Here is a 27,062-nt window from a genome sequence, read left to right as displayed (position 1 = left end):
GAAAGAATGGCAAGTATGAAGAGTGGAGAGAGGCCTGTGCTTGGCCTGATTGAAAACTCAACAATGAAAGGAACTTGAGCTCATAATTCTCTCTGTCTCATTTTTGTCTTTTGTAAATTAAGGTAATATCAGTAGCAAATTCATTGTGAGGATTGAATGTGTCATTTATGCAAGGCGCCCAGCATATCTTCATTAAGTGTCAGCTCATTGTTATCACTCAGTTTCATGTATTCTACTCTCAAAGGAAATGTCAGCGAAGGTTTTGGATTCAGCATGGTGCCTATTTAGACGAAAATTAACACTGCTACACTGCATGGAAGACTCTTCCTCAGCCTTCCCTTTTATTACCAATGGTCTGATTTTGTTCTTCTTGCCTTGGTGTGTGGCAAGAGGAGAAGGAGATTTTTAAAAACCTGTTTAGTCACAAAGGAAAGGAAAGTATGGGAGGCTTTATAACTGGAAGAACTGACTTAGTTTTGGTCATCCGGGGCTAAAGGTGAATAAGGATTTTCTAGGCGGAGAACGAGAAACAGAAACATTTAGGCAGAGGGAGTGTATCACGTAAAGTTTCTAAGGCAACACGGGGACCATTTGTCCCCTCTTGAGAGGACACGTGGCAATGTCTGGAGACATTTTGGTTGCCGCACCGGACAGTGCTATTGGCATATGGAAAGGAGAGACCAGAGATGCTTCTGATCATCCGACGATGCACAGGACAGTCCCCCATACATTTTGTTTTTAACATAATGAGGGATACCATTATGAAAGTGCATTTCTTTCTAGAGCAGCGGTTCTCAACCTGTGGGTCACGACCCCTTTGGCGGTCGAACGACCCTTTCACAGGGGTCACCTAAGACCATCCTGTATATCAGATATTTACATTACAATTCGTAACAGTAGCAACATTACAGCTATGAAGTAGCAACAAAAATAATTTTATGGTTGGGTCACAACATGAGGAACTGTATTTAAAGGGCCAGAAGGTTGAGAACCACTGTTCTAGAGGAAATCTTTGAAGAAAAATTTAACTTCAAATCTCCTAGTTAGCTTTTACTAGTACCTATCTTTGATAATAATTCTTTATTTTAAAATATACCTAATAACAATATTAGATATTATAAAATATCTTTGAAATCCATATTGCTTGTGGAATTGTGAATAGATAAGGGGTTGGCTTCAGGAATAATAATTTGCATTATGGAACAAACATCAGTCAATTTTTTGCTCTGTATTAAGATAAATGAAAGAAACAATAGTAAAGGTGAAAATATATTGTAGGATATACTTACATATATATCCATATCTCCACACACATCCTTCTCCCTCTAGCAGTAAATTAGGTGCTAATAAGTCAAATGCTACTGTGTTTAGGATATAGCAATGTAAATTTGCCAGAGGCAGAGTATGGACTGAGGATTAAAAATCCACTTATAAAATGTAATCAACTCTAATTTTGTGAATTCTTATTAGAATGGCATAAGGGTACATAACTACACCTTGACATACCATCTTCTCAAATACATATTAAGTAATAACACATGTCTGTCTTATCTATTTAGGTGAAAACTATTTCACATGGGTTTCATGTAAATATAGGAAAACAGTTTGAAAATTATATTTTTGATTTAATATAATAAATGCTGGTACCAAATAGCTTTGAATAAAAAATAATTTACTTTCAAAAATCTGTCCTTTATGATGCATACCACCTAGGATTTTTGTTAACCATAGTTCTGGGCACTATGAATAGTTTTCAAGAAAAGTGTAAAACTCCCAAAATTTTAGGCATCATCCTTTACATGTGCATTATGTGTATATTTCAGGAAAGATGTTTCATGACTCTCATAACATTCTCAATGTATCCCTGGCACACAGAAAATTAAGAACCACTGCTCTATGTATCGCCTTATGTAATTCACAAATCTGTTTACAGACTAATTGCCTCTAGCATATAGATTTCTTTTTAGTCTGCTTTCTAAATTTATTTTTATAAGAACTAGAGAGAAGACTTTTTGTGCTGCAATAAGATTTCTGCATATATTGTAGCATGTGGAGAATGATGAAGCCAAGTTAAGCTGGGTGCTGCGGAATTCAGGTTGAGTCATGTATTAATAGAAATCCCTCATGTCATCTTTACCTGTGATTTGAGGACCTTGTTTTTGTACCATATTATTTGCAAATGGTTAAAAATATAATAATTAATTATTATGGAGATAGATAGGGTCTATGTTTTACACGACCATGTAGAAAAGAATCAATATTTTGTCAAGTCCTCAACCTTGAATCCTTTTTTTTGCGATGCAGAATTTAATTATACCGTAGGTTCTGGGTGGTCCCTTGTCCTTCTACTTTTGTCCTGATTCATACTCTGGATATCATCCCAATAATGATTCGGTGAAATACGAAGTTAAGTATTAGGATGATGATATGATAGATACAAAAGTCATAGAAGACAGTCATACTGATTGATTCTCAGAAAACTTGAGTCTAATTTCATGTCTGGCACAAATCCTACACCATTTAGACTCGGCTGCCTTTTCCGCTGGAAAAAAAGAGTAAGAAAAATTTCTACAGTACTTTCCTGCCTGAAAAGTGGGGTTCCACAATTAATTTTTTTAAATTATTGTTAATCCTCACCTGAGGATATTTTTCCATTGATTTGTTAGAGAGAGTGGAAGAGAGGGAAAGACAGAGAGAAATATCGATACGAGAGAGAGACATCAATTGGTTTCCTCCTGCATGTGCCCCAACCAGGGCCAGGGATCGAGCCTGCAACCTAGATATGTGCCCTTGATTGGAATTGAACCCAGGACCCTTCAGTGTGTGGGCCGATACTCTACCCAGTGAGACAAATAAACCAGGGCCACAATTACAATTTTATTCCCATCAGTTATTCTCTAAATATTCAGTACTTATAAATCGAAGGCACAATGTAAGTGATTAAAATGGCATGAAGAGCCCCTGCCCTCAAGATGTTGACTGTCTAGGAGGAAATCATAGAAGATCAGAATATTTCAAGCGCTGAATTTCCAAAGAAAGGTTATAGCCAGTGGCATTAGGACTACCAAATGTATTCATTTTTGTGACACATGTGCAGATGGTGACCTTCTATATGATAATCTTGGTGCATTTCCTTAGAAAACTCTGTTTTTCTGAAGTCTGTTGCTCCACAACTTTTGGTTCTTGAGATTTATGCTCCTGTGCAGTCTGGGTCTGAGCTTCATTAGCACCTGATTTACCACGAGGGCAGATGGTTATTGGAAATAAAAAGTCAGCCATTTCCTATGATTAAATCTCTCATGGGCTGCATCTCCCTCTTAGCTATTTCCTTACTATTGCATATGATTCATTCCCAAGCAGAACAGTGATTATTATGTGATTGTTAAATCTAAAGTGGAAAGGAAAGTAGATTATTAGAAAAAGTCTAGTAGCTTATTAATATATATTATGTGCTACAATGAAATGATTTTACCAAAGTATTAGCAAGATGATAGATTTATAGATGATGAGAGAAAATTACTCTATTGTGGTGATTGAATATAACAAAAAAAAAAAATCCGAATTTTTCTTTTTGTCTTGCCTTGCTTTAAGAGGTTATTGTTTAAAACAATAATCCTACCCCACCCCAAATACCTCCTCATTCTGGTCACTTTCCAGTACTTCTGGGCAATATTATGTGAGTCTAGTAGACAAGGGAACTCTAGGATTGTTCGTTGCTGTGTCTAGATATTTTGAGCTCAGAGGAAAGCGAGACTTTGTTTCCAACAGAAATATTTCACTAGTTTTATCTGATTGGAAATAATTGACTTATTCTTTTACTTGATCTTTTCTTTTACTCGAACAACAAAAGAGAATGAGAAATGTCATCGCAGTTCAGATTTTTGTATGCTCTTTCTTTATATTATACTGACTAATAAAGTTGCCCACACAGTAGAGTCAGCCTGTGTACAATAGAAACTTGTTGATCTGTTTGGTTATTACTACAGTTAATTGCCCTATCATATTCCTTTTCTTCTATGTCAAAGTCTAATTATTCAATTGAAAGACAAATACCACCACAATTACCAGAGTTCTTTTCTCTCTAATTCATTTCCGCTATTAAGTTTATTTAGGTTACTTAGTTTCAACTCTGAGGGTTTGAATACGCAAGGAGTTTTAACAATGAAATTCTAACCCTGCTCTGCTGATCTTTTAGGAACGTCTATGGCTGTCATTTCCTGGTGCGCGTGCACCAAATCATTGCATCAAAAACACACACACACAGAAATACAAATTCTTTATCAGCACTGCTACTAACAGCATTCATCACAGGACAGATTTGCTATGAAGCTAAATAGCTGGCCCTAATCTACCAACACAATCTTGCAATGAGCTAACCAGTTCTCTACTCTGGGTCTTTTGCCTATTCTCAGTTGTTTTGAATAACAGAGGCCTTTGTGCTTACAGTCACCTGCGCCATAAAGGGCTTCCTTTCTAGTCATTATAACCTCTCATGAAATATTTTTATTTTCCTGCCTTCCCTTATTAACATAGCACTTTCACAATGTTAGTGTGAGCACTTGAGGAATTATTACCTTTCCTACTATACTGTAGGGCAGAGATTGTAGGCAGAGCTTATAGAGTTTTTGCTGACTTTTGTATATGTTGTGCTTAGCACAGTGTGACAAATGTCATAAATATTCTGTGTGTTTTACCCATTTACCCATAGTACATCAAAACCAAAGGTTAATAGCTTAAAATAACCTCAATTTATTATTTCTCATATTTTTGTGTACTGGCCGGACAGCTCTTCAGCTACAGGAAGCTGGTGGATGAGGTGAGGGCTGGGCTCAGCTGGGATACTGGATCTTCCTCTTCATGTCATCTCCATTCTGGGCTTCATTGCAATATGGAGGTCCAGGACAAGGCTCCAAGAGTGGGAAAGTGGCATTTATAAGCCCCTTGAGGCCTAGACTCTGGAACTTGTACAACATCACCTCTGCCACATGCAGGGTCACCAAACGGGGTCACCAAGGCTAGTCCAGATTTATGGGGTGGAGATAGGAATTTACCTCTGGAAGGGAGAATTGCCATAGTCCCACTACACAGGGCCATGCATATAGTATTGGGGAAAATCTGTGCCCATTAAACAGTCTACCCTTGTAATCAATAATACTTTAATTAATTATGAATAAACTAGAGGCCTGGTGCACAAATTCATGCATGGGTGGGGTTCCTCTGCCTGACCAGCAATTGGGGCTGATCGTGCTGTCTCTCCCACCCCTAATCAGGGCCGATGGGGCTGGCTCGGGGGAGGGACTGTTGCAGGTTGGCTGGCCGCAGGAGGTTGGCTGTGAGAGTGCACTGACCACTGGGGGGTAGCTCCTGCATTGAGCATCTCCCCCTGGTGGTCAGTGCACGTCATAGTGACCAGTCGACCAGTCATTCGGTCGACTGGTCTTAACGGTAACTTAGGCTTTTGTATATATATAGATTATTCTTTAATTGTAGAGAATAGATGCTCTAATCTTATATTTAGAGAAATAATGACTCTACAACATGAGAGCAGAAACTGATGAATTTTCAGCAACTAGAACATGGCCTGACACATAAGAGGGTTCAATAAATATTTGTGAATGAATAGGAGAAAGAAAGACATTTCTTTCTTTGGTCTTTCTCTTTCATATTGCTTTTTGTTTTCATCTGTCTCAAATGATTAAGTTCTAAATGGCTAGGGAAATAGCTGAATGGGAAGTAGAGTTCTTGCTCACATATGTGATTCCATGAATCCATAGTAATGAACTCTGGCAAGATTAAATGACACAATAGTATATTATGTAAGTAGGAATAATCTTATGAGTATTTTATGAAAATTTGACCACTCACTGAAAAAGAGCTCCTGGGAGATTTTGTTTTTGTATTGATAGATACAAAATGAGAATGATTTATTCTCTCCAATCTCTATAATCTGTTCAGAATAGGAAAAATCTATAAGTCATTAACCTAAATAAGTGACTATAAACTTTTAATAATATTCAGGATGTGGTGACCTTGATACTGTAGCTAGGTTGAGATTGTAGTATTATTTTGTGGACAAGCAGATCACTTTGTTCTTTCACAATGAAAAATACAGATGACTTATTTAAATTCTGTAAACCAATGAAACATGTTGCTAACTATTTTAACATAGAAAAAAAGTGGTGGTTTGTTGATGGTGATGCAAATTGAAAGTAGTTTTATCTTATAAAAGTCTTTCTAACTGGAATTCATCTCCATGTATTATCTGCTTATATGGGCATAATTTCAAACATGAGAAAATAGCATATGAGCTAGGCGTATTGTAAAAATAAAGCAGTAATAATACTGGAGAAGAAATATTTGTTTTACCATCCATCTTTGAATTATCTTCCATGTACTTGAATGCACCAGCACAATGAATAACCCCAAATGATAATGCCTGCATCTGTCAATTAGCTTATACACAAGTCAGCCTGAATATTTTATATAAATTACAGCATCTTGGCTGGAAACAAAAACAGATCATGATATTCCAGGGAGTCATCTGCGTCCCTCAAGATATATATCAGTGCCAAAAAATGCAATCTAAATAATAATGGATTTACTGATTCATGTGTTAGACTATATAATTCTTCAATTTGATTAAAATATCAATATTTTCAATATAACTCAAGTAGTCTGATTCCCATCCGTATCATTTTTATACAAGATAATGAATGTGTTAGTAAAGCCACTCCCCTATAGCATTAGAAAAAGCAGAATTGCCCCATTTTTTAGTTCTAGTGTGAGAGAAGTTTTAAGGTGAACAGCATTTTGAAAATGCAAAGTTTTGCTTCTTGTTACAGAAGCAGAAAAGGATTGCTGATGTGTGAAGAAAAACAAAAGGTAAAACACCTAACTAATTTTCAGAGAATAGAAGCAAGTTTTAGTAAAACCTTTTCTTTTTTTTTAAGTTGTGAAGCATGATTGTCTTCACAGAATATAGGTAAGGGAAATGATGTGTGAAGGAACTATAAAGATGTCAGTTTTTCCTTTTTTTTTTTTTACAAGTTTTATAAAATATAGCATCTAAAATTGGTTAAGAGACATAGCAAGGTATAATTTGTTCTAATGGTACATAATTATTGATTTAAAATTATTCTATGGCACTAAAGATAGTAACTGAAAAATTAATTGACACTTTTAGTGCTAAAAGTAAATGTTTTTCAAAAATATTTGTGTAATCTTTTTTTTTAATATGTTGACCTTAGGTTGTATTTTGAAACTGCTTTGTTTAGTGATTTCAGATGTTATTTATTTGTTGACTCCTCATATTCACTGGACAGAGTTATCAGTCAATTTATATTTTAGTTGTAAGCAGTTGTCCATGAGTCAGGACAGAAAAATCAGGATTTTTCTTTAGCATTAAATTTAGTGAAACTCCTGCATTTATTTAACTTCCCTGAAATTAAATAGGTGTTCCTTATATACCTATTGAACTATATTAACATTAAAAAACAACTTTGTTGTCTTATATTTGGTGTTTAAATAGTTGATTAGCATAGTACATTCAGTAAAAGCAAATAAATAAGATAGGAAGGAAGGAAGGAAGGAAGGAAGGAAGGAAGGAAGGAAGGAAGGAAGGAAGGAAGGAAGGAAGGAAGGAAGGAAGGAAGGGGAAGGGAAGGGAGGGAAGGAAGATAAAGAAATTCAATTGGTAAGTAATAGAGAGGGAATATGGCAAGCAATTCTTTTACTGTCTAGCTCAACATATTAAATCTGTGTTATTCAGCTAGTTGTCCCTGCTATCTACAAAGCCTATTTTGGCTTCCCAGCAGACCTCCAGGTGGGCAGTATCTTGAGTATATAGTCATAGTCCAATCTATCCTCATTTTGGTAAATGCAAAAACATAATTGTATTATGGCACCCCAAATGATCAAACTCTTAATTCACTTGCTTAAGTTTACCAAATAATAAGAATTATATACCACTTATTTCAGAGGGAAGTGGGGGTGTGATTAACTGGGGAACTTGTATGCATATCTGTATAGGCCCTGGACACAGACTATAGAGTGGTTAAGCCTTGGGAGGGGTGGGTGTGGGGTCAATGGGAAAAAACATACAAACAGTAATACTGTCAACAATACAGATAAATTAAAAAAAAAATAGAGGGAAGGTGGTGGTGTTTCCTTTTCAGGGATGAAAACAATTTTAGAATTCAAAACATCATATTCATAATCTCAAAATCCATGGAAAGTCAAATTAACCCCCACGTTGCTTGGTAACTATGCAATTAGAGAAAAGGAATGAGGATAGGTTGAGAAACTGTTACGAAGAGTCTTTGGAAACCATGACCAAGTTTCTGCTTTAGGAAATCCTGCTACTCAGTTCATTATGTACAGTCTTAGACCATGTGATATTGGGAGTGTGACTTGTAAACTAAATCTCATTGAGTTTACCTGTGGCCATGCTCAGTAACAATAGCAATGGTTGCTATCACAAACTTGAATTAATATTCCTGATAGTTTTCTTAGGGAAACTTTAATTATTATAAGTTATTTAAATAATAAACATCTAATTATTATTGAAAGCTATTGAGTTCTAAACATGCTTAGACATTATTTAGCTACTTTGTAGGTTTAGTTTTGCGTTTGCTGTCATTAGTAATTTATTATTCCTCTTTGGGTGCTTAGTATGCATATTCTTCTTTAGCATGGACACTGCAATGTGGTATCACTACTGCTTTTATACTTTCCACTTTAACTCTCCTAATTATTTCTAGTGTGCAATAACAAGCAGAGAAAGAAATATTTAGAAAAAAATAATTCATTAGTATTATGCTACAAAGTTTTTATAGGCAAAAAAAAATTACTCATAGAGCCACATATTCATTTACTTTTTAAAAGAGAATTGGAAAATATTTGAAAAAAATGTGCTAAAATATTTGACTTTGGGAGCATCTTTTCATATACTTACATAGGAGAAACTTTCTTTGCTCTTGTAAAAGTAATTCAGGTTAAAAATTGTATTTTTAGAATATCCATCTTTTTTCACAAACTAAGACAGAGTATTATGTGATTCTGTCTGAAGTTTCTATGACTTGTTTCATTGCCTCCTGGGACTTAACAAGCATATCTTATGAATGAGCATTAGATACAGGCATTTTTATATGTCATTAAAAATTATATCTTATTGTTTGGAGACATGAAAAATGTGTGTTCTTTTTGGTATGAACATAAAATGTCCCCACTATAGTAATTACAGCCATGTTTCTTATGAAATAATATTAACATAATTCTCCTGCTATGAGAGAAGTATAAATAGCTATTTTAAAATAAAACATGAGTTTGAGGGCTTCAGTAAAATGTAGTTCTTTTTAAAAATATGATATAGAATTTGGGTTACTTCTGCATCTAGAATGTTCGTAGGGATAGTAATTGTCATGAAATTGTAGTTTCTGGTTTCTGCAAGCAAATACATAATTTTTATATACTTAAATGCTTTATGCTATAATTTTTATAAATTGTAGTAAAACTTCCCATTTATTCCGATACTCAAACTTGAACAATCTTTTTCATAACCATTTATCAGACAATTTATAGTTATCAATCAATATTGAATTGCTGATTGCATTTGAGTTAGGTGTGGGGCTTAGTTCTTTAACAATGCCTATTCTGCCCAGCCGGCGTTGCTCAGTGGTTGAGCATTGACCTATGAACCAGGAGGTCATGATTCAATTCCAGGTCAGGGCACATGCACAGGTTATGGGCTCGATCCCCAGTGTGGGGTGTGCAGGAGGCAGCCGATCAATGATTCTCTCTCATCATTGATGTTTCTCTCTCTCCCTTTCCCTTCCTCTCTGAAAGCAATAAAAATATATTTTTTAAAAAATGCCTGTTCCTGTAGTCCATACCCATGGCATTTAGTTTATAGGAGACTTCAAGAGGCGACCAAAATGTAAAGCCCAAGTGCCCCCACCTTCACTCCTGTACTAACCTCTGGGTGTGGCAATGCCAAGGCCCCAAGGCCCTGCCCACATGCCGAGACCCCAGGATGCTGCTGCGTTGAGCTACAGATTTCAGGCTCAGCTCATCCACTGGTGGAATCAGGTCCCACCCAGGCCTTCCATTTGATTTGTGGTGTGTTTTTAAAAGTAATGCCTCACTATGTTTAGGGATACATGAGTAAACCTGTAATTAGGTTTAGTGTAATGTCTCTTGGCAATGAAAAGCAAATAAAACTGAATGGATCCTATGACATAAATGTACCACTTTAAACACCCCAGTGACTTTCAGCCTTTTTTCGTGTCATTGCACACATAAATGGATTACTAAAAATCTGCGGCACACCAAAAATATATTTTTTGCCAATCTGACAAAAAATAGATATAATTTTGACTCATTTATGCTGGACAGCTATTGTTGTGTTGGCTGTTGTCCTTTTTTTTATTTGATAGTCTAAGAAAAATAGTTTAATGCTTCCAACTAAATAGACAGGTATTGCATATTTTAAAAATTCTTGTGGCACACCCGTTAAAAATCTCCGACTTACCCCAACAGTGCCATTTCTCTCTTCACCAATATTATTAGCTAAGTTTAAAACTCTGGCTATGTTTCAAGAGTATTCCATCAAATCTTCAAACTGAATTTTATTATTAAAATTAAGTTCTTGAATTGTTAGAAACATTATTCTCCATGAGAAAATGATTTTTAATACCAATTTGAAATGGCGGTTGAAATGCTTTCATAATAGGGCAGACATGAAAGAAAGCCAATGAAATAAGATAAGGACCATAGCCAGTTTTGTTCAGTGGATAGAGTGTCAGCCTGCCAACTTTAGGGTCATGGGTTTGATTCCTGTCAAGGGCACATATCTGGGTTGCAATCTCAATCCCCAGTGTGGGGCGTGCAGGAGGCAGCTGATCAATGAGTCTCTCTCATCATTGATGTTTCTCTCTCTCTCTCCCTTCATCTCTGAAACCAAAAAGAATATATATATATATATATATATATATATATATATATATATATATATATATATATATATTTTTTTTTTTTTTTAAAGATGAGGTTTTTGAAACATCCTTAATGAGTAAAAAAAAAAAATCATTTACATCCATTGTAACTAATCTACTTAGGACATTATTTTTTTTTTTTTTTGCTTTTGTTTCAAAAACAAAGATTGAAAAGGACTTTATTTAATGAGCATGTTATCCATACAGTGTAGATAGAATCTCTTAGTTAAGAATTCTTGAAAATGGATTTAGGAACGTAATAGAAGGTTTTTTACTATCCATATTAAATGGCCTTCCTATATTGTCACTATATACATAAAATAATAGAAGAAACACACCTATGAGAAAATTGACCTTTAAGAGTAATTTCACTGAAATAAAGATTTCTGTGTTTATGACTTTTGAGCTTTGTAGTATAAGATAAATGAGGCAATTTCACCCCTGTTTGTTAGAAATGAGCTTCATAACTAATTAGGTTCTTTTTGGGAAATGCGCTACCTGTTCACCTTTTGTTTGTTTTGTTTTATGTTTGCTGCGTTAAAATTACCTACCAGACAAAAGCCAAAACAAAACAGACAAACCAGCAAAACCCCATGCAAACCAGGAAGAAAAATTCCAAGAAAAATACTTTGCTAGAAATTAAATTACTTCTTTGAAAGTTTAGAACTTGGAGAACTAAATATTAGTTAACTTTCATTATGACAAGAATGCTTTTTCACTTGAGCAAGAAGTTCCAATAGTTCCTTTATCCCCCTGTTTAAGAAAATGCCTGGCAAATTTGAGTTAATTTATTCATTTTTACCTGAACTTCTGGTAGGCAAACACTTTAAATATTAGCCTGAAACCTATAGATTTACAATTAAATGAACTGAAATAGATTTTAATATATTGATGACTTAAATTATAGTATAAATAACTCTGTTTGTAGGCTGTTTCTCATCATCTTGCAAATACAAATTCTGTCTGTGAATGCAGTAAATAAGACTTTGGTTTGAACATTTCACAGTGGGTTAAATGTCCAGTTTTCTTATTTTTAAAGTCCAAAGCTATATGTTTTCTCTAACAGATTTGAGTTTGAATTATTTCTATCATTTTCTAATGTGAGCTGTAAAAATAAATAGCATACATGCTTAAATGTGGTGGGGTTTTGTTGCATTTCTACAACCCAAAGACCAGTTGGGCTGAAAAAAAAATAAAATTTAACAGCTTTTAATTTGTCATGTGGAATCTGATTCTATGTGCTTTTTATTACCTCCATATATTTATCTAAGTGAAGCATAAAATGGTTGTAATAATGGAGAATTTAAAGCAGCTTTTGCACATGAGCAGTAATGCTAACTCATATGGTGAATAAAAACTGAATGTAAATTCCCAGAATGTCGTTTCTTGTGTTTATGAAGGTGTATGTTGGTTAGCTGATATAAGCTCCTCATCATCCCAATTAAGCTATAAGGAACATTGATGGACAGAATGGAAAGCAAATAAGGAGTGATCATTTATCTGCTATCAGAAGCTTCATGTATTTATATTTAATTTTCAAACTGCAATACAATATACATTAGGCCACAGGACACGTTGAAATATAAGCTCACAGCCCTTTTGTTGGGTGATGGTCTGCAGTTCCACGTGCTTCCAGAGATAACCTAGGTCTGGCAGAAATCAGTCTAACCTAAAATCACCCGTTCCTATCGATTCCGTTTCATTTATTTCTCTTGGTATGATCCCCTCTTCTCTATTTCCCTTGCAACTTGGTTTAGACCTTTAATTATAGTACATGTGTACTATTCCAGCAATCATGTTTCTGTCCGCAATGCCAGCATTCCAACATTCCAGCCCACCTATTCATTTCTGCTAGACTTATTTGCCCATATAACAAAGCTAGCCATGTGACTCCTCTGCCAATAAACTTCTGTGAGAAGCCTGTTAATCAATAATTTCAAGTCCAGCCCTAGCCGGTTTGGCTCAGTGGATAGAGCATCCGCCTGCGGACTGAAAGGTCCCAGGTTCGATTCCAGTCAAGGTCACATTCCCGGGTTGCGGGATCGATCCCCAGTGGGGGAAGGGGGCATGCAGGAGACAGCCTATCAGTGATTCTCTCTCATCATTGATATTTCTCTCTCTTTCTCTCCCTCTCCCTTACTTTCTGAAATCAATCAAAATATAGTCTTAAAAATTTCAAGCCCAAACAACTTACCTTGGCCTACATGTTTCTGAAGCACACCCTCGTTAGTTTGCAGTCCGCATGCTCTGAAGTTACATTGCACTCCTAAAAATGCTCAGAACTTGTCGCATCTTCTCCCTATTGGCCTTCTTTTACTCAGCTATTAAAATGTCACCTTCTCTTCTAAAACTCTGGGCTCCCTGAGTAGCTGATTTATTGAAGTGTTTTCTCACAGTATGTTGCTCATATTTCACATGGAGATTAAATTTTAAATTATCTTATATGCCCGTAATCTTACAACATTCTGAAATCCTTGTAGATTGAAATAATTGCATTTATATTTGTATCTATAACACTAGACACAGTAGCATATGGAGGTGAATGTTCTCACTAAACATTTGTTAAATGAATGAATGTATGAATAAATGAATGCAGAAAGGTCTGGGTAAAACTGCCATATAAAAAATGTTGTTAGAAAACTTACTGAATGTAGAAAACAGTTCTAAACAGTCATGAAACGTCTACTAATTATTATTCTAAAGTTGTCATGAGACCACCTCATACAGACCATTCTTTTCCTCTCAATATACTGAGTGATATAATTTTCATCAGAATGATGGCTTATTAGGAAAATATTTTTAGTTTTACATAACTTTAGCCATTGTACAAATTTGTAGAAGTGCAACTATAAAGTAGGTATTTGCATTAATTTTCATATAAATTTGCATGTGGGTCCAGGCACACAGATCTTGGTGTTAAGTGTTGATTCCAGTTCTATCTAACTACCAACATCTATTTTTATGTAACTCAGATATATGAAATCAGGCCATAATCCCACCTCCCTCCAAAAAAAATATTCTCTAGAAAAGAATAAGGATTCCTAGTGTTAAAATCCACTGCAACCTATATTGGTCTTCATTATTGGTCTGAATATGTGATTAATACAAGAGCTAATGAAATGTTTTATTAAATTAATAGAACTTTGTATGAGGCTAAATATTGAGTACTACATCTATATGGATGAGATTACTTTCATAACTTGTAATGTCATATCAGAGAACTATATTCAAGATAGCATAATAATAAGCACTGTATTAGGTTTTATGTCATTTTCCATAAATAAAATAGGATTTAATTAAGTAGTAAGGTCCTTGCCAAAGGTATTTTTAATTGTTGAAATGTTTTACATGGTAATGTAAAAGAAGATACATAGCAATATTTATGCCCAAAAGAATAATTTAATGGGAGGGGCATACTCAAATATTATAACATAATTTCTTTCTGTTGGTTTCTATGTGTGAAAGCATGTATCTCATTTTACCTACTTACTTCTAATATCAATACCTCATTAGGATATGTATGATTAAAAACTGCATTTTGTCATGAGATTAAATTTTTGAATCCTATACTTGGTAACATAAAAATCTAGTCAACTTTTGTAAAATTATATTAAATGATCATAAATTGAATTAACTGTCACAAAGAAATAAAGATATGCTCAGTGGGTCATGGGAGAAAATATATTTTGAATATCTTACTTCCATATTAATTACTGAAATGTTTTAAACTATATTTTCTTTGAAACTTTGTTATATTGATAAAATGTTGTATCTTTAGCTCGTCTATGCTGTATCATAATTTCCCACTATTGTTCGTATAAAAGAGGACACTATCTTAATGAAATGATGAATGGTTATTCTTCCAATACTAAATTTTATCATTATAGATAACTACCATTTTAATACGCTATCCAATTATGTCAATTTTTGAATACATAGCCATCTAGAAAAATCTTAACATTTTTACTTAGTTTCTTTTTTTCCCCATGAAAAGCCAAGAGATTTTTCTCTTTATGAGTGGTTGCTCTAAAATGAAGCCATCCACGAACAAGCTAAGAATAATAAGCACTAAAATAATATATTAAAATCTGAGCAACTAATATATAGAAAAGTCAAAGATATACTTGAATCTGTCAGATCAATACATTCTTATAATTCCCTCAGGGACAATCATACAATTTGACACCAACATTTAAGCTTTGAAAATTATGTGGCCATCTATTACAGTATGGATGATACATGTCCTCAAACCCTTTCTAACACTTATATTATAACACAAGACAGGGCTACCTCATATAAAAATTCCTTTCTGTTATTCATAATTGCCCAAATGGCTTGTTCTTTTCTTTTCCAGAATGAAGAACAAATTTTGGTATTTTGAGTTTGGAACATCTGAAACTTTCTCAGCAACCTGCAAGAAGCTACATGAATCTGTAGAAATAGAAGTAAGAAAAATGAATTCTCTTTTATAATACTATGAAATGGCCTGAGTTTGGTTATTAATATGTTTTTGGTAGTCCATGGAAGGAGTTATGTTTTGAGCAATCCATATAGCTTTATCCATGATTCTAAAATTTCATTTCTCTCAGTCATTGGGAATCTAGTACTATCTGAAATATTAGTATAAAGTTAAGTTTGAGTATGAGTTATTTTAATACAATATAAAAGGAGAGTTGGAACACAACTTTAGAAAACAATGGAGAAGTTACTGAACATAGTGTGGATACAAAAAAAAAAGTAAGATGAAAGAAAGTACTTGAAGAGAAGAGAAAAGTTGCAAGATACATTTAAAAAAAAACTTATTATTTTCAGGTCTCAGTATCTTATAACCTTTATAACATAGTTCACGAAAATTGTACTTACTTTCATGAATGCAGGTTAAAAAGTCTACTTTTCCATTCCATTCCATTCATTAGCTAGATTTTCTCAGTTCCTGGGGTTGCCGTTTCCCCGTTACATTTATAGCAAGTGGAAAAGCCAAGACAGAGAGCAAAGATAGCAAGGAAAGATATATTTGAAAAAGATTTGTAACAAATAGGTCTACCAAAATATATAGATACTAGAAATAAAAGTTCTGGGAATGGGTTACAGTAGAAATTGACTTAGTTTTATTGAGAGATTTTAGGGGTTAAAGAAAAAGGAATAGCTAACTTTTGATAAGTGTTGAAGACAAACCATTGGAATGGAACTATGAAGCAAGAACATTTAATGATTAGCTGATATGAATTGAGAAATGTGAATAAAAAAAATAAATGCATAACTTGTCTTCTAAGGCCTAAATCATTAGTGGCATAGACTCAGTAAAAAGTTTGGTAAACAAACGTAGTTATGGACCACATATCATAATGGCCAGCTTGGTTCCTTATTATCCTACCTTTCTAATTTACTGTTAAAGGAAAGAACAGCAAATTTCAGGTATTATTTCAGAATGTAACTTTTTTGGCCTTTAATTTCATTATGTTGATGGGTAAAGTGAAGTATTAGGAGAATTGGTGGTCACAAAATGGAAAATGTCCTTCATTACTGAATTAAATGATAACCATGAAAGGAATATAATCACAAAGAGGTGAAGGGGTTGGGCCCAACATCAACCTTCTGTGATTACTGTTCATAAAGATATATATATAATTTATATATTTATAGTGTTATATATTTATACTGTTGTATATGTGCATATGCACATATATTTATTAGAAATACCTAAATCTCCCTTCCCCTCCTGAAATGTTATTTTTAAAAATCCATTATTTAGTGGATATTGAACATGTCTTGCCCTCAGAATGTTCAAATAAAATCTGTAGAAGAAGGCAAAAATGAAAAAAAATTATAAGTATGGCTTCTTATTGAATGTAGGGTACATGCTCTACCTTTCCTTGCCTTATCTTACTACTGAACACAGATTGAAAAAAGAAATGATCTAGGAGAGATACTCCTTGTTTATGTACAGGAAAACTCAAGTTGTCAGTCTTTCCAATTTAATTTATATATTCACTACAATCCCAATCAACACCCCTGCATTATTTTGTAATATTGACAACTGATTCTAATGTTTATATAGAGAGTTCAAGACCCAGAACAAATTGAAAAAGAACAGAAATGGAGACTGACACTACCTAACTTCAAGATTTAGTGTAAAGCTACAGTACTTAAAACAGCATGATATTGGTGAAGGAATAGACCAAATAGACCAATAAATCAATGGAACAGGCTAGAGATCCCAGAGACAGACCTCCATAAATACTGATCTTTGACAAAGGAGGGAATGTAATATAATAGGAAAAAAAGGCTTTTAAACAAATGGTTCTAAAATAACTGGGCATTCACAAGCAAAAAAAAAAAAAAAAAATCTGGACATAGATCTTCACTCTTTTTTTTTTTAAATGGGATACTGATTTCTATTTTTTTTTTAATTTTTTTCTTTATTGATTAAGGTATTACATATGTGTCCTATCGCCCCATTGCTCCCCCACCTTGCTCTCACCTTCTGTTGTCTGTGTCCATTGGTTAGGCTTATATGCATCCATATAAGTCCTTTGGTTGATCTTTCCCCCTTACCCCCACCATCCCCTACCTTCCCTCTGACCTTCACTCTTAACAAAAATTAACTCAAAATGGATCAAAAGTCCTAAATGTAAAATCCAAACTTATAAGACTTTTAGAAGATAATGTAGGAAATAAACCTAGATGGCCTTGGATATGGTGATGCCTTTTTAGATACACTCCAAAGATACAAGGAAACAATTGATGAACTGGACTTTGTTGAAATTAAAAACTGCTCTGTGAAAGACAATGTCAAGAAAATGAGGAAGCAAGCCACTAATGGAGATAAAATATTTGCAAAGGACATATCTGATAAAGGACTCTGAGCCAAAATATACAAAGAACTCTTAAAACGCAACATTAAGAAAGTAAACAATCCCATTGAAAAATAGGATGGAGATTTTAACAGACATTTCACCAAAAAATATACACAGAAGGCAAAGAAATGATACTCCAATGAAAATTAAAACAATGACCTACCGCTACCTGCCTATTAGAAGCCTGAAAACATCAAATGCAAGTGTGGATGTGGAGAAAGAGGAAGTCTCATTCATTGAAGGTGGGAATGCAAAATGACAGAGCTACTTTGGAAAACAGTTTGGCACTTTCTTACAAAACTAAATATACTCTTACCATATGATCCATCAATTATACTCATTAGAATTGAAAACCAAAAAGAATTGAAAACTTATGTCCATGCAAAAACCTGTACATGGATATTTATAAAAGCTTAATTAATAACTACCAAAAGTTGGAAACAAACAAGGGGTTCTTCAGTAGCTGAATGGATGCATATATTCACACAATTATGCATTTATGTGTCACAGAATAGAAAATGTTCAAGAAAAAGGTTGTATCATATAGCAAAGATATTTGAATGAAAATCAATGTGGAAAACATTGACATCTTATAGAATAACTGTTTAGAATGTTCCCCCAAAACATATGGGCAATAGAACTAAATTATTTATCTTAGGCTGTGTTTCTACATGCCCTCCACATCTGACTTACCATCTCTGCATTGACTGGCTTGTTGTGGAAACCACTACAGTAACATTTATAAATCAGAACCAGAGCCATGCACTTTCCATTCTATTTTTGCAAATCTTAAAATACTGTTATAATTTTATGTATTCATCTTAATTCTAAAATGTGGGGTTTGCGCGTGTGTATGTGTGAGTGTGTATATGGATGATAATATTAAATCTGCTTCTCCTTTTTTTAATGAATCCAGTCTATCATATTAGTAGAATATTCCTTTCTACCCTCAAGGTTACTTCATAATTAAATATAACAAAAACAGCAATTTGTAAATTCGATTCTGTTTCCTGTTGCTTCCTATTTGGCCTAAAATTATACCAACTATGGTTTGAAAATATATACCAGAGACTAAAACCACTCCAGTACAAGAGTGCCTCATGTAATGGGTATATATATTTTATAAGCATCCTCTTCAAAACACATTTACTGCATGACCCTTCATTTCACATTTATCTTTCATACAGGAAGCTTTTTCCAAAAGGATTGAATATTTAGAATAATATGAATATCATGAGATACTAGTTTATAATGATACTAGAGGCCTGGTGCATGAAATTCATGTATGGCGGGGCGGGGTTCCCCTCAGCCCAGCCTGCACCCTCTCGCATTCAGGAACTCTTGGGGGATGTTGGACTGCCAATTTAGGCCCGATCCCGCAGGGAGCCCTCAGGGATCAGGCCTAAACTGGCAGTCAGACATCCCTCTCGCAATCCAGGATGCTGGCTCCTAACTGTTCACCTGCCTGCCTGTCTGCCTGATCACCCCTAACCACTCTGCTTGCCTGCCTCATCGCCCCTAACCCCTCACCTGCCTGCCTGCCTGATTTCCCCTAACTGCTTGCTTGCCTGCCTGATAACTCCTAACTGCTCGCCTGCCTGCCTTATCACCCTAACTGCTCGCCTGCCTGCCTGATTTCCCCTAACCACTCACCTGCCTGCCTGATCGCCCCAAACCACCTCTGTCTGCCTGCCTGCCTGATGACCCCTAACCACTTGCCTGCCTGCCTAATCACCCCTAACCACTCGCCTGCCTGCCTGATTGCCCCTAACCACTCTGCCTGCCTGCCTGATTGCCCCTAACCCCTCGCCTGCCTGCCCGATCACCCCTAACTGCTCGCCTGCCTGCCTAATCATCCCTAACCACCTCTACCTTGGCCCCTGCCACCATGGTTTCGTCCAGAAGGACGTCTGGAATGACGTCCTTGAGGTCGTTTGGCTGTCCGGTCTTATTAGCATATTAGGCTTTTATTATTATAGATAGCTAAGTTTTATCTATTATTAATTAAACCTCGTGCTTGGTGCTAAGCAATGCAAACACATTATTTGATTTAGTCTGCCTCAAAATCCTATGAGTTAAAGAGATTTTATGTTTCCATTGCAGAATTGAACAGATGAACATTTTCTTTAATAATTTAAGAGAAATAAGAATTGTATTGCTGCCAAAGATTTTAAATCTAAGGAAACAAATAAATTGTGGATTTTATACATATTAATATGTGTGTATATGTGTATAAACTGATGACGTATAATGTATGTAGTGAGAGAGAGATTAACAAAGTTGAAATTTTTAATTTTCAGGATATCAGTTATCTTCTAATTTTGTTACCAAAGATAAATGAAAAATTAAAAGTTTTAAAATTTTAATATATTAAAAGCAAAGTTTGTATTACATTATTTGGGAAAGGCACCAAAGGGTCTTATGTCTTATTGAGCAAAATATGAATGATTTTTATCTGACCTCAGCATAAAATTAGACTCAGTATGAAAAAAATTATTTACAGTTTATCATTAATTTTATCTTATCAAATTTATTATCCACATTTACAGCTCTCCAGTGTTCCTCACATGTTTTGAATTTTCTTGTCAAATTAATTGAATCTAAAACACTAAATTCACGTATAAAAGCTTTCCCTTAACACCTTTGTATAGTATGGTGCAGGGTATATTAGTAAACCAGGATTCAAATGCATTGGAAAAAAAAATTTTTTTTAAACATCTTCTTTTCTTTGAGGTAAATTTCTATGGAATAAGATCTTCCCTTTAAAACCGAAAAGAGTATACAATGGCATCCCAGCTTTGCACTTTGCAAATAGCTCCCATTGTACTATATAGTACTATATGCTAACGACCTTTTCTCTACATAATAAAAATATTCAGGATTTATTGACTAACCGAGGCTGTTAGCTTTTAAGCTTTTACATTCTTTTCCTCTGTAGCTACCTTTTTGAAAATCATAAATCGTTGAAACGGATGAAAATATTATCTGACACAGTATTATAACTTGTTTATATTTCATAGCTCTCACCTCAGCTTTTATTTCCATGCGCTCCGCTGGTGCGCACCAGACAATTCCTGGTCTCCATCAGGACGAGCACTGAAAGTTTCCTGACTAATGAACATAATGTTAAAGCAAACAGAGGAAGGTAGTCTGGGGTCAAGAACTAGTGGAAACAAATCACTAATAAATAGCAATTTATGTAAGTACACTGTCCTCCTCTCATGGGAACCTCAGTGTTCTTCATAAGTCCTTTATTGGGACTCAGTGATTTTTTTTTTAACTTTGTTAAAGAGCTACTTACTCTGTTTCCTTAAAACTACATGTGACCAGACGCTGAAGATTGAAAACATGAATAATGGTATCTACTGGTATTTTTCAATTGTCACATGTAGCTTCCCCAGTTCATTATTTTCAGCCTATTTGCCAATGTGCTTTCCTTTTAGGCATAAGAACAAAGGAAGACTTCTTCACTAATTCTGAAAGTAACTTGTCACAGTGGGGTTCTAAGGCCTAGTCACATAATTGTCTTAGTGTCCTACCTGCTGTGTTCAATATTGAGTGAAAATGGAAGCCAGGCCCCAACTTCAGTTTATTTCTCAATTCTTCTGTTATTTAAGTGATTTTAGTCGGTTTGGGGGAAACCAGACCTTTATAAATTAACAGCAGGGAAATACCAAAGGTGTCAGATTGCATATTTATCATCTTTTTCGTGTAATACTTAAATATGTATTAAGAAGTGACTGACATAAATTAGGCAGATTTCAGAAGCCACAGGCCATGGCTTGTAGGGGACCCCCTTCTGCTTGACATTTCATCCTTGTCAAAGATCAAATTATTTTAATTTAGGCTGCAAATTATAAGGAATGAAGACTTCTTTGTGGGAATTCCCTGTGGTAATCTGACTTTTGTTGTTACTGCTGCTTGTCAGTGTGCAAAAGATATAATATGCATGCAAATAAGGTTAAAAAATATGTACTATCTAATTATCCAGCCAGTACATTCCACTTGAAGACAGTGGGAGGCCTGACACACAGTATGTGTTTGATTCATTGAGGCCTGCAGGGTATTTACACAAGATTACTTTTAATTATGAAATTAATATCTGTTTATCTAGAATATATAGCGGTAAGTGAGTATACACATGAGTAGAATTCTTTAGTAAAAAGAAATCATCTTAATTTAATACATGAAAAGGAAGAAAAAAAATCAGTTGTTTTTTGGGGTGGGGGGTCGGGGGGGAGGAGTAGACATTATCCAGACCTTGGTTTCACCCTCATTGAAGCAATTTGAATGAAAACTTGGCACCTTCTCTAGAATTTGTTTCTAGCCCTGCCAAGTAGGCTCAAGATGTGATGCTTTATTTCACAGTGCTTACATTTTAGTGACTAAGATGCAGTATGAGGTTCAGTATGATGAGGCAGAAGTGGAAAAAGATGAAGATTTTCTATTTGTTTAGTTTTTGTTTTTATCGTGTTGACATAGCATTAGCTCGTTTAGGTTCAGAAATCATGATTGCCATGAGAAGAAAATGATGATTGCTCTCAATGTCTTTTTCCTAGACTATGACACGATACATAAAACACCCCCACTGTAGATATCCTTCAAGTTCTGAAATACATATAACCAACAAAGTTTTTTATAAACTAAACTTATGTATTTATATCTCTCTCCTCATATTGACTTATAATTGAACATGCAAGAACAATGTCTGGGTTTTATTTGTGACTAGAGGCCCAGTGCACAAAATTCATGCACTCAGGGGTGGGAGGGGGTCCCTCAGCCTAGCCTTGCACCCTCTCGCAGTCCGGGAGCCCTCAGGGCATGTCTGACTGACAGCTTAGGCCTGCTTTTCATGGGGATCGAGCCTAAGTTGGCAGTCGGACATCCTTAGTGCTGCCTCGAAGGCAGGAGAGGGTCCTGCCACTACCGCCGCTCTTGCCAGGCATATAGCTGAGCAGCCCTCCCACTGTGGGAGCACACTGACCACCAGGGGGCAGCTCCTGCATTGAACCACTGGTCAGTGCGCATTATAGCAACCTGTCGTTCCATAGTTTGATCAATTTGCATATTAGCCTTTTATTATATAAGATTATTACCATTTTAGAAAACTCAAAAGAAATGAGGGACTCCAAAAATACAGTATAGCCTGTCACTCTCTACACATGTCCATCAGTGGAAATGAAGAGAGAATTCAAAATATTTTAAAATTTACCACTGTGTCTGTTAGAAAGTTTTGTATTTATCATACAAACAGAAAAAAACCTGCCTAATTAATGGTTTTTATTTTTTAATTCATTGTTACAGCAGCTATAAAGTAATGATGGGTTAGTGATTACATTTACTGCTACTCTTGGCATTTCCCTCACTCAGCCTGCCTAGTCCGCCATATTCATTTAGACAATTATGTTTCTCATTGCCTTTAAGACTGTATTTGGAACTTAATCTAGAAAGAAAAACAAAAAAACTATCATTGGTCACTCTAATGTAATTCAGAGCTCTTGCAAATTCTGTTTTGTACTTTTCTTTTTTCAAAAGCCTCTTCTTATTCACTTTCTCTTAATATTGCCTTGAAGTGTGTTCTAAGAAGGAGGCAATCATTAAAATTTCCACCTAAAATTTGACCAAACTTCCCAGAATCAAGCTTTTTGTAACACATTAGAAATTTATAACTTGTTATACATGCAGTTACTAACACATCTCTTTCCCAAAGGTTTTCTATAAACAAAAAGAAACTGATGATTCAATTTGATCATTTTTAAAGAGTCTGAATAACAGGTTAATGTTATCATCTGTTTTATATTGACATTTAGGGTAACTATTGAAGTGTTCTTGTAAAGCTTATTTAGAAATGACAAGATTATGGATTTTAAAGTTCTTATTAAAAGATAAAGAAATACAAAAGGAGAAATCAAGGAAAGAAAGAAAAAATATCTTTCTGTTCTTTTCTTTTTACTGATCAGTGTGATGGAGTTCAGATAGATTTAATAAACATCTCTCTGGAAGGAATTGCTATCTTGAATATACCAAGCATGCATGGAGGATCCAATCTTTGGGGAGAGTCTAAGAAAAGAAGAAGCCATCGTCGGATAGAGAAGAAAGGATCTGACAAAAGGACCACACTCACAGATGCCAAAGAGTTGAAGTTTGCAAGTCAAGGTAAGTTTTCTCACATTATTTGTTAAATTTATTTTAATCTTCTTTTGAGGCTACATTAAAATTAAAGAATATCTCATCACTATCGTCTATAGATTTAATAAGTTGTGTTTTTCACAATCAGATATGCATGTGTAATTACATTATATCATAACAGATTCTACAATCATGTGTACACTGACTGTATTTTTCTTTTTTCTCCTTTATTCTCCTTTGGGTATATAGCATCCTATAGACAACAAATACATCTGGATATTCAGAGTATAATAATATAGCGTTTATTGTACATTAAATTCTGGAATGTGATGGTCTTGCTCAGGGTGCTCCAGTTGCTCTAACAAGGGCTGGTTAAAGCCTTTCTAAGGTTGTGCTGCAAGATTTTTTATTCGTGGCTTTGCTCAGTCAGGCTGTGACATTGAAGTATCTTATATTAAGCTCTTGTTCTAAGTACCATATATAATTGCATGTTTAAATATCCCACAATAAATTTCAATTATCTGCTATTATTTCAGAAATTTAATAACAACAATTAGGAAACCTGGGGAACAGGGGGCAAAGGACAAACAAAATAGGGTAGAATAGTTGTGAATCAGAATTTTCAAGGACATTGTAATATATATCACATTGGGACTTGACAACTAAGTCCTGTTAATAGATTTTATAAGCAAAGATAAATTGATAGCATTCTACTAATTTTTCATGTCCAAATAATTTATGTGTATCATCCATACTATTTCTTTACCTTTTAGAATCTACCTAATTCTATTAATGACGTTCAGATGTCTAAGAAAACATATTGTCAGCCCAGTGCAAAGACAACATGTGAAGTTGTTATAGGGTTATTATGAGCCCAATAAAATAATGAGTATATTTTTTTAATAAATAAAATAAATGTGAGGAGGGTTGTTAGGCTTGATGGTAATAGGACATGGCTTTATGTTTTAATGTCTTCAGGTGTCTGATTCAAGTTTCAGTAGCAGGCAGCGACTTCTGTTATGTGAAATTTGGTGACTATTAAGAATGACAAAGATTGATGGAGAAAGCATTAGGAATCCTCTTGACAGAAGTGCTTATTACAACCTGCCAATGACAGAGGTTTTGATGCCCCCTAGATGTGTAGGTAATCCTAAAGAGGTACATCTTGAAAAGTAGTGCAATTTATTTATTTATTTTAATTTCAAATTACATTTAACTTTCAATATTATTTTATATTGGTTTCAGGTGTACAGCTTAGTGGTTAAGATAATCATATACTTTACAAAATGTTCTCCCCTATATTTTCACTACCCACCTGGAATCATATGCTTTTAACCATGATATTATTGACTCTATTCCCTATGCTGTATTTTATGTCCCCATGACTATTCTGTAACTACCAATTTGTACTTTTTAATCCCTTTCACCTCTTTCAACCAGTCCCCCACCCCCTCTCCTCTGGCAAGCATAGATGCTCTTTGCATCTATGAGTCTGTTTCAATTTCGTTCATTCATTATTTTCTTTCAATTCCACATATAAGTGGAATCATATGGTATTTGTCTTTTTCTCTATTTCAAAAGTAGTGTAATTTAATACAAGTAAGTTTATACCAAATTAATTAAAGTGCTTTATACTCAAAATGAAAACAACTATATGAAAACATGGGGAAATGTTTTCTAAAGGAGAAAACAGACAAAATGAGTAGTTTGGGGCTCTATGAATTTAAATCTGAAGGGAATTATATATAACTAGAGGCCCAATGCACAAAGATTCGTGCAAGAATAGGCCTTATTTCCCCTGGTTGCCAGCACCGCCTTTGTTCCGGCCCAGAGCCGCCTTCCGCCTTTGCGCACTGCCCAGAGGCCCTGAGAGGCCATGGGACAACGCAAGCATCCCAGCCTGGCCGCTGCCATCTTTGTCGGATCAATTTGCATATCCCCTCCTTATTGGCTATGGTCGCTGCCATCTTTGTCACAAAGTAATGGTCAATTTGCATATTCTGTCTTTATTAGATAGGATTATAAACTTCTAAGATTTAATGTGATTAATATTGCATTTATATTTAAATAGTACTTTAGTAAATTTCAAAGAAAGTTAACGAAAATTTTCTAAATATTAAAATTAGTTCAAGGACTATACTAACATCAAACATAAAAAGCTCTGCTCTCTCCCTAGGGAAGCAATGTGTAGATATACATTACATAGTAATATAGTCCATGCAATAAAAAAGAGTTATATATATATATATATATATATATATATATATATATATATATATAATAATTTCAGGGTTATTTTTATAGTTGGTCACTACATACCAATAGTTACCATGTCCTTTGCATGTAGATATTACAGTTATATATCAGAATTGATTCTCAATGCTCAACTGCCAACTACGTTCACCCACTGAGCTGTTAAAACTCTTAAGACTCATAGGTATTTTTTACCAAGGCAAGTGTATATACCCTCTATGGAGCTACTGCAGACATACTGTTTACTGGCCTCACTCTTCTTCTCTGTATGCTTTTCTCAATAATACACATTTGGAATAAAGCACAGAGATGTCAGCCAGAACTGTTCTCATGGACTATCAATGCTCATAACTATAGGAATCTCTTCCCATTTTACCTTCTTGCTGTGTAAAACAATCAGGACCTAATTTTCATAAACTTGGGAAAGGAGAAAATGGAAATCTATAGGGTTTATGATTTAGGGATATTTATTCTCAGTACAAAATGGAGAAAAACAGTAGAAATTAGAGTTTTTGAAGCTCATTGGGTGAACAATAACAGAAGGATGTTTGTAACTAAATTGGCTCAATTTTTTTGTTCCCCTTCTTACTAAACTATGCTTACAGGGTTTAGTTTTATTTTAAGATAAGTATAATTTCACTGATAAAAATGACTTTATCAGCTATATGTAAAAAGTTGACTAGTATATATTAATTACTTTTTCCTTTTAATTAAATTTCCCAAGAAAATGTTTTATTTTTATATATTTTGCAACAGAATAGTGGAAAATATCTCCTCTTTTTAAGTATCTTCAAGCTTTGAAGTTTTAATTTCAAATTTATTTTATTAATTA

The 27,062-nt window shown here is 34.6% G+C and overlaps 1 protein-coding gene across 2 annotated transcripts in view; it reads left to right on the top strand.

The window, feature by feature from the left end:
* The window catches only part of DGKB (diacylglycerol kinase beta), a 524,454-nt gene that overhangs the window by 364,019 nt on the left and 133,373 nt on the right, over positions 1–27,062 (top strand). For both annotated transcript variants that reach the window (XM_059712461.1, XM_059712459.1), the window contains 2 exons: positions 15,346–15,436; positions 23,809–24,004. In XM_059712461.1, coding sequence (XP_059568444.1) covers positions 15,346–15,436; positions 23,809–24,004 — 287 coding nt within the window. The remainder of the gene's footprint in view (positions 1–15,345; positions 15,437–23,808; positions 24,005–27,062) is intronic.

The sequence above is a fragment of the Myotis daubentonii genome, chromosome 10 (assembly GCF_963259705.1).
Source record: "Myotis daubentonii chromosome 10, mMyoDau2.1, whole genome shotgun sequence".
NCBI lineage: Eukaryota > Metazoa > Chordata > Mammalia > Chiroptera > Vespertilionidae > Myotis > Myotis daubentonii.
This window is presented reverse-complemented; position numbering and strand designations above follow the sequence as displayed.